Below are 9,237 nucleotides of genomic sequence, written 5' to 3'. Positions count from 1 at the left end.
TATTGGCTGTGGGTTTGCTGTAGTTGGCCTCTATCAGTTTAAGAAATGTCCCTTCTATACCAATTTTCTTAAGTGTTCTGATCATGAAAGGATGCTGGATATTATCAAAAGCCTCTTCTGCATCAATTGAGAGAATCATATGGTCTTTGTTTTTTAATTTGTCTATGTGATGAATTATAGTTATAGATCTACATATATTGAACCAGCCTTGAGACTCTGGGATAAAACCCACTTGATCATGGTGCATAATTTGTTTAATGTGTTGCTGGATTCTGTTTGCTAGGATCTTGTTGAATATTTTTGCATCAATATTCATTAGTGATATTAGTCTGTAAGTTTCTTTTCTTGTTGGGTCTTTTCCTGGTTTGGGGATCAAGGTGATTGTTTGCTTCATAGAATGTGTTGCATAGTGTTCCTCCTTTTTCTATATTTTGGAAAAGGTTGAGTAACATAGGTACTAATTCTTCTTTAAAGGTTTGGTAGAATTCTGATGTGAAGCCATCTGGTTCTGGGCTTTTGTTTAAGGGAGATTTTGTATGGTTGATGCTATTTCAGAACTTGATATAGGACTGTTCAACATTTCCACTTCATTCTGGCTAAGTCTAGGAAGGCCTAACCCACTTTTTAATGGAGTTATTTTTTTTTCTTGTTCAATTGTTTGAGTTCCTTGTATATTCTGCATATTAGTCTTTTGTTGGATGCATAGTCTGTGAATATTTTCTCCTATTCTGTAGGTTGTCTGTTGATTATTTCTTTTGCTGTGCAGAAGATTTTAAGTTTAAATCCCATTTGTTTTTGTTGCATTTGCTTTTAGGGTCTTAATCATAAAATTTTGGCCTAGACTAATGTCTGACAGATTTTCCTAGGTTTTCTTCTAGAACTTCTATAGTTTCAGCTCTTACATTTAACCCTTTAATCCATCTTGAGTTAATTTGGGTATGGTGAGATAGGGATTCACCTTCATTCTTCTGGATATGGTTATCCAGTTTTCCCAGCATCAGGTATTGACTAGGCTGTCCTTTCCCCAGTATATGTTTTTGTCTGTGTTGTCAAACATCAGTTTGTTGTAGGTGTGTGGCTTTATTTCTGGGTTCTCTACACTGTTCCACTGATCTATTTTTATACCTGTACCATGCTGTTTTGGTTATTGTAGCCTTGTAGTATAGTTTGAAGTCAGGCAATATGGTGCCTCTTGCTTTGTTGTTGTACTTATAATTGCTTTGGCTATTCGGACTTCTGTTTTTTGTTCTATATGAATTTTAGAATTGCTTCATCTAATTCTGTGAGAAATGATATTGGTATTTTGATAGGAATTATATTAACTCTGTAGCTTGCTTTGGGCAGTACTTCACCTAATTACAAATTCCAAAAAAAATTTTTTTTTTAAAGGGCAGAAAAGATCCATTTAAATGTCTCTAACAGCATTTGTTTGTAAATAATCAGACTCAATTTTACCTGGTCATTAACACACAGCCATAAATAGAAGACAACTTTGTGAGCAAAATGTGATCTTAAGGTATTATTTCCCCAGATTGCCTTAAATCTATGTTAACACTTACTCATCTGAAAGAAATGCAAGCAGAATTTCCTGATTGTTGACTCTTATTTCCATCCTTCCATGCATTAACACACCTTCCCTCCTCTAAAAGCCAAATTTGGAGGAATACTTGTACCACCAGCTCATCATGGGCTTATCTCTAGTGATTATTGAGAAAACTGCACTGTTAATTATTTTAAATGTGTGATATGCTTTGCATATGAGCTGGTTATAAAAACTGATTCCTTTTGTTGTTTTCTAGTTTTGTTGTGGTTCTTTGAAAGGAGCAACTTCTAAGTTGAAGCTCAGACATCTCCCAGTTCCTCATCCTCTGTCCAGATGCTTTCAATGACATTTTGGGGTGGGTAGGGGGACCTGTTGGGGCCATCAGCAGCCTCCCTGTTGTGTCAATTGCTTGTGCTCTGTACCTGGCTCTGCTCTTGACTTCCACCCAGAGGAAGTCCCTGTCTCATCTGTTTCCACGTCTGTAACATGGAGCGGTAACACTGGTAGTACCCACATATGGGTCTTCCTGTGTTACCACCTTTAGTCTTGGGGTCTCCTTTCCTCTGCTCTGATTGGTATCAGGAGTCCTCTGCCATCCATCTGCTCAGTCCCTTCCCCCAGGCTCTGTCTTATTTTGACACTCCCAGTCCCCATCCAAATCCCACTTCCTCCACTATAAAATGAAGTGTATTACATTCCTTTGATATTTGCATTTGAAAGTTTTATCAAAACAGAAGTCTTTTTACAGGTGTACATACCCATCAGAATATAGAATATTTCCATTAGCCCATAAATTTCTCTGGTGCTTCTTTCCTTTTTTCCTCCACTGATCATTAGCTTTACTTGTTCTCTAAAGGTAAACTACAGCCTATGGACCGGTGGCCTGTTTTTGTACAAGTAAGTAAAATTTTATCGGAACAGAGCCACAACCATACATGTGCATATGGTTTCTGGCTGTTTTCATATCACATTGGCCAATTTGGGTAGTCATTACAGAGACTACATAGCACACAAGGCTGAAAGTATTTGCTGTCTGGTCCTTTAAGAAAAACCCTGCTGAATCTAGAACTTAATCTACATGGAATCACACAGTGTGTGCTCTGTATATGTGGTTTCTTTCTCTGAATATACTTTGGTATTTATTCATTTGGTTAAAAAATAGATTTAGAGAGTTGTTTTTTTTTTTAAATAAAGAGACAGGACCTTGCTGGAGTGCAGTGGCATGATCATAGCTCACTGTAGCCTTGAATTCCTGGGCTCAAGTGATCCTCTCACTTTAGCCTCCCAGGTAACTAGGATGAAAGGCATGTGCTACGTAGCCTAGCTTTGCTTTTCCTTTCCTTCCCTTTCCCTTTCCCTTTTCCTTTCCTCTTTTAGATCTCACTGTGTTGCCCAGGCTTAGTCTCAAACTCCTGGCCTCAAGTGATCCTCCTTCTTTGGTCTCCCAAAGTGCTGGAGATCTACAGGATTTTGTTCATTAACTTAAATATTCATCAAGCCCCTATTGTATTCTGGGCAGTGTGTTAGCTGGTCAGGATGTAGTGGTCAGTAAAACAGGTCCAATTCCTGCTTAAAGGAGCCAAGCAAGTTGGCAGCACATGTAGTCAAGATTGGCTAGCCTAGAAATGAGGGGTTATCTACAGGGGCACATGGATCCAGGAAGGTGGACTTTGTTAATTGTGGTAAAATAGATGTAGCACAAAAATTCGCCATTTTAACTGTTTGAAGTGTACAGTTTAATGGCATTCAATGCATTCACAGTGTTGTGCAATCATCACTACTGTCCATTTCCATAACTTTTTCTTCATTCCAAACAGATTTGTACCCATTAAAATATCTCCGCCGTTGTTCTCTAGTAAGTTGCCAAAAGACAAGGAAATATTAATGGTGGTAGATGGTCTTATAGGATTGACAGAGGAAAAATGAGAGGGGTTCCTTTTAGTGGCTTCCATCCATTGGGGTTATTGCAGAGTGAGGAAAAATCAGGGAGCTGCAGAGGTCTGAATGGGACAATGAACCTTCCAGAGACAAGGTGAAATCACCAGGAAAGTTATGATGGCCATTTTGAACTTTGAGTTCATGATTTTAAGTTGAAACAAGTCTGCTTCATGGTGGTTACTTCTCTCCAGCAATGTCCACCCCAGGGCCTTTCCAGTGGGCTGTTTCTATCTACATCTGTCTTCCCCCACCTTCCTACTTTCCTTTCTCTCTTCCCACATCCACTGCCAGAGTCTTCTTCTTTGTTGTTCCAGACTTACTGGAAAGATTTCTCCAGATCTGAAGAATATGGCCATGGTCAGGGGGCTCTGTACTGAGGCTCAGCACCACAGACATCACACCAGCCCTTAAGCCCTATCTCATTCCTCAACCTGTCCCTTTTCTTTGAATGCTCCTAGAATGTGAACTCTGCAGTGGCAAGGTCAATTCTGTCTTGTTTAATAACTTATCTCCAATGCCAAACCCTGTGCCCGAGACAGTGGGATACTGGATTAATTTTTGTCAAGTGGGTATGTTAATATTTGTAAAGTGGATAAATCAAAAGTATGCACAGGTTACCAGGTACTCCTTACTGGTCTCAAAGGCTCCTTAAAATCTGCCTGCTTTCTCACCTCTTTTGTGCCCTCATAAAGAAGTTCAATGAGACGCCATGTCTGACTGAAGTTGGCAAAAGTGGAGTCTTTAGTGTGTAAAGAACTAGACTCCAGACACCTGGGCTGAAACCAGCCTTGTCAATGGCAGCGCTGTGATTTGGGTGAAGTCGCCTCTCTCTGAGTCTCAATTTCCCATCTCTAATGAGGGGATCATAGTTTCTATTCCTCAAGAAAGTTTTAAGGAGTCGATGCAATAACTGACTGCACAGGGTTTGGACAGAGTGGGTGTTCACTGTTATTTTGCAGCCCAAGTTCATGGCTTCAGTTTTTCCATTTTGCAAAGTGGAAATGTGAAATGAATACCAGGTCAGTGTGGGCTGAGGAATTTGCTGTTGTGACAGTCCCCAGGTCAGAGCAGTTTGTCCATTAGGCACCCAGGGATCCCCCTCCAGCCCTTGTAACTTGTTCACAGGTACTCCTAACCTTGAGCAGGTTCTCTGATTTTTCCATATCTTCCTCTAGTTTCCTCTTCATGTTCTTTAGCTCGTCTTTCTCCCATGTAAGCATTCTGTCTGCCCTGTCAGGGATCTAGGAGACAAGGAGAGAATCTCACACGCTCAGGAGAGGGCTGGAGAGAGGTTTCTCATTTCGGGGTAGGAGAGGTTTTGTCAACCTCATAAACTCTAGGTTTGGAGGAAGAAGTTGGGGATACTGTCATCCTTTGGGCCTCTCTTTGCTTTTAGGGGCTTTTTTGGGGGGGAGGTCTGACTGTCTGGTTTGGGGCTTTGCATTTCTCCCTTTTACCAGTAGGAACCACGTGGGTTGGGATGGAGGTGACTCAACTTGGGCAGCGGGGAGGTGGTGGGGTTGTTCTTACTTTCTGTGGCTGGGCCTGGGCACCTCTTTCTCGGTAATGAGCCTATCTCTTTCTCCCTAGCTAGAGATGGAGAGATCTCATCACTGGGATGAGGGCTTGCTTTTTGGGTGGCTTACTATTTGGATCTAGGGGCTGGGAGTAGGACACTCACCCACTGGGATCTCATCTCTTCCTAGGGAGGCTGGAATGTTCCCAGCTTTTGGGGTTCACTTTAGGAGGAGGATTTCATCAGGAGTGGGAGTAGGGTTCTTGCCCTTTCTCCCTGGCCAGGGTTTAACTCCCTGGTTTGAAGGCTGGAGTCTGAAGTCTCACTCTGTAGGCAGGACTTGTTTTTCTCATCTGAGGCCTGGAAAGGTTTCTCCCTTCCTGAGGCTAGGGTATTGGGTTTTATTTCACATTTTGGAAGGTTTTATCTTGGTGGGGACCCAGGGCATCAGCTACTTCCCTTAACTGGGAGTTGGGAATCTGTTTTCACTAAGATTGGGGCATTAGGGTCTCCCCCTGTGAGCTTGGGAGCTGGATGGGTGATTTTAAGCCTGGACTGAGGGCTGTGGGTTTTACTTTTCGGGAAGACTTTCCAGAGTCTGACTTAGGAGTCCCATCTTCTCTCCCTGGCTGGGAGATTGGGATGGTTTCTTCTGCTGTGCCAAGGGATAGCAAGATCTTATCCTCTTGGGTAGGTTTCACCCTCTGGGATTTGAGGGCTTAGGCACCTCATCCTAGGCGTGCCTTCATTTCTTGTGCCCTGGTTCACTGGAGTTAGGACCTAAGAGGTGTTGCCCTTATGGGGAAGGTTTCTCCCAGGGTGAACACCCAGTAGCAGAGGAGGCCTCAGTCTTTGCGTCTAGGCTTGGGAGGTTGGGGGAGACCCCACCTTCTCAGATTCCGGCCTGTAGCCTCGCAGCTTGACGCTCTGCTGGTTGATAAGCAGGCCCTTGCGCACTTCACTGAGCCTGTGATCAGTAGTCTCGCGCTGGCGCTGCAGCAGCCGCACCTGCCCATTCATCTGGTGCTGCGCGCGGCTGAGGCGGGCGGCGGTGAGGCGCGACCCGCGCGCGTGCGCTTGTACCACCTCCGCCGTTTGTAGGGCGCGCGCATCGCGGTGCAGCGGCATCGGCAGGCGGGCATACCAGGCGGGTGGCTTCATCTTGCCCTTCCACAGCGTAACTCCCTCGCCCGGCGGCGGCTTCTCCACGTGGCCTCCACCTTTGATCATCTCCACGCGGAAGCGCCAGGGCTCTATGTAGGCAGCACGGCAGAGGTGGCGCGCCACGTGCGGGTCCCACACGCTGTCCTCGGGCTGCCACATGGCCACTGCCTCCTGCCCGCAGCGCTCGGTCACACGGTGCGCATTCCTCGTCTTGGCCCATGTTGCCTGGCGCCATTCTGGGGCTCCGACGCGCGGTTCCTGGCTTCGCTCACCCGGGGTTGCCAATACTGGCATGGTCCCTGCTTGGTGTCCCACAGTGGCCTGGGATCCCCACGCAGAGGAGCAGAGACCTCTCCAACCACACACAATTCTTTCCTGTTCTGTAGAGTGAACTGAAAGCGCTCATCGCCATGGCGACGGGGACAAGAAGAAAGAGAGAATTCTAGAAGTGCGGGAGGGGTGGGACAGAGCCTTTGCTTTGGAACCTGGCCTTTGTGCTTTGGAATTCTGACTCCTCCAGCACGTCCTCATGCAGCAGCCCTCCACCACTATGGCCCTTCTTCCAGCTCTTAGAACATCCCGAGTGCTTTCCCATTTTCAAAGCTTTAAACTTGCCGTTGCCTGTGCACGGAATACTCCTTTCCATGTCCTTCGCACTACTGGTTCCTTTTTAATCTTCAGATTTTCCCTGAATGGGTTCTCGGTGTTTGTCAGGGAAGTCACAAATCCTAGGTTTTCCTTGCCTACTTAAAAGGAGCTCTTATAACCCAGCAACAGCCTTACTGCACAACAGCGCACAGAAACCAGTTCTATGACATTGGTTTTTGAGGAAAGAACCTCATTGCAAGTCGACTGGCAAAGAGACAGAAGACAACACTCAAATGACTTCCCAGTCTGGAGGGGTGGATGGATCGAACTTTTAAGCGTTCTTAACTAGCCCCAGGTGATGCCAATGCAATGGCTGTGCCAGGCTGCTGGTGGTGACAATTAGGAGGTTAAGGCTTTCTCCCATTGCACACGCAGGGGTTACACGACTTGCAATTTTAGCTCTGTGCCATCTGTAGCAACTTGAGCAATTGTTAAGTCGTTAGTCAGTCCCAAGGTTAGGTTCTCTTAGTCTTACGGATCCTTTACTGTATCCACTCACCACTATCTGAAGGTATCTTAGCCATTTATTTGTTTACTTTTAAATTTTTGGTCACCTCTTGCCTGCCCTAGAAGAATCTAAGAAACTTGAGATTAGGAACTGTACAGCTGACACCACATAGTGGGTCCTCAACGCACGTGAAGTGAAGAAATAGATAGCAGCAATCACATGCTATGACTGTTTTATGTTTCTATTTTTGAAGTGAAATTTTCATAAATAAAATGAATGATTCTAAGGTGTCAACTCGGAGGCATGTGTACAACCACCACTTGTTTCTAATGTTCTAAAACACTGTCATCACCCCCAAATAAAACCTCAACCATGAGCAATCACTCCCATTCTCCTGTGCCCTCAGCTCCTAGTAACCACTCATCGGTTCTTCTGTCTGTATGAATTTGCATATTTTTGACATTTCATATAAATAGCCTTATGTGATATGTCACCTCTCATGTCTGGCTTATTTCACTTAGGATAGTTTTCAAGCTGCTTCTACACCATAGCATGGACTAGTGCTTCATTCCTTTAACGGCTGAGTACTATTCCATTGTGTTGTTTATTATATATACCATAATTTTTTTTATCTCTCCAGTCAGTGATGGACATTTTGTATTTCACTCATCTCCTATGTCTGTCTTCCCCAATAGACTGTGAGCTTCGTGAAGGCATTGACTTTGCTCTCTTACATACCACCATATCCTCACCCCTAGCACCCTGCAGAGATAGTCTCATAGCAGGCACTCAATAAATATTTATGAAATGAGTATATGAGTGGAGGAATGAATAAATGTTTTCTTGTTGAGTAAATGGGAAATGCAAAAATAAAAAAAGGAATGAATGACTCTGGCTTCGTAAGGAAAGGCTCATTCAGTCATGGGAAGGAACAAGATGGACACGCAAAGGCTCCTAGGTCAGCCATACAGGAGACTCACCATTATGTTCTTTTGTGTTACCAGGAAGAGATGGGACAGTCTTGTTTCAAAGATTTGGGAGGATGTGGGTTTAGCACTGTTGTTAGCTTCTGGGACCAGTGTGGTATCTGACTCAACAAATCTGTAGGAAAGTCAAAATAGTGTCATGGTCAGTATCCTGGAACCTGATGACCTGGGGTTCAAGTTATGAATGATTCTAACAGTTACTGTCTGTGTGACCTTGGGAAATTCACTTAATTTCTCTGCGCTGCATTTCTTCATCTGTCAATTAGGATAATAAAATAGTGGCATAAGCCAGGTGAGGTGGCTCATGCCTGTAATCCTAGTACTCTGGAAGGTCAAGGTGGGTGTATTGCTTAAGCTCAGGGGTTTGAGAACAGCCTGAGCAAGAGTGAGACCCCATCTCTACTAAAAATAGAAAAACTGAGGCAAGAAGATCACTTGAGCCCAGGAGTTTGAGGTTGCTGTGAGCTATGATGCCATGACACTCTACCCAGGGCAACATAGTGTGATGGCCAATATTTTGGAACCAGATACTGGTTGACATTCTTGTTTCAAAAAAAAAAAAAGAAGATTGTGGCATGGATGAAATTTGTTAATATGAGTAGCTGACACATAGTAATCAGGATGAGAGTATTTAGTTTTTATTTTTATTAACTAAGTGAACACATGAATGAGCTATTTCAAAACCAGGAGGTGCAGAGAGGGTTTCACAAAGAACCAGTGAGACAGCTCATGTGGGACAACATTCTGCACTGGGGTGCAGAACCTCATTCTGGGGTTTTAGTGGTTCAACACAGTCATACCTACACATTTAGTGTACCATCATCCAAGCATTGAAATTAGTGCAGATCATTGCTCAATGTGGCGAATGTCTCTTCATTTCCATCTTGCAAACGCAGTTTTGGCCCTCCATATCAAATTCTAAAAACACACCTCTAGCTCCTGACTTTGATGGCCCATTTTGGACCCTTCCTCTAGTCTGACTTGTATGCAATCA

At 44.1% G+C, this 9,237-nt stretch overlaps 1 protein-coding gene across 1 annotated transcript in view; it reads right to left on the bottom strand.

Moving 5' to 3' along the window:
* Nucleotides 1-6,455, bottom strand: part of CCDC105 (coiled-coil domain containing 105) — a 12,546-nt gene extending 6,091 nt beyond the window's left edge. The window contains exons 1-2 of the mRNA XM_003796610.1: nucleotides 5,886-6,455; nucleotides 4,618-4,722 (exon numbers count right to left, since the gene is read on the bottom strand). Of these exons, the coding sequence (XP_003796658.1) occupies nucleotides 4,618-4,722; nucleotides 5,886-6,455 (675 nt within the window). The remainder of the gene's footprint in view (nucleotides 1-4,617; nucleotides 4,723-5,885) is intronic.
* Between the last annotated feature and the right edge of the window lie 2,782 nt (nucleotides 6,456-9,237).

The sequence above is a fragment of the Otolemur garnettii genome, unplaced genomic scaffold (assembly GCF_000181295.1).
Source record: "Otolemur garnettii isolate 467f Iridium unplaced genomic scaffold, OtoGar3 scaffold00105, whole genome shotgun sequence".
Classification (NCBI taxonomy): Eukaryota; Metazoa; Chordata; class Mammalia; order Primates; family Galagidae; genus Otolemur; species Otolemur garnettii.
Note: the sequence above shows the minus strand (reverse complement) of the source record. Positions and strands in the feature narration are given on the sequence as shown.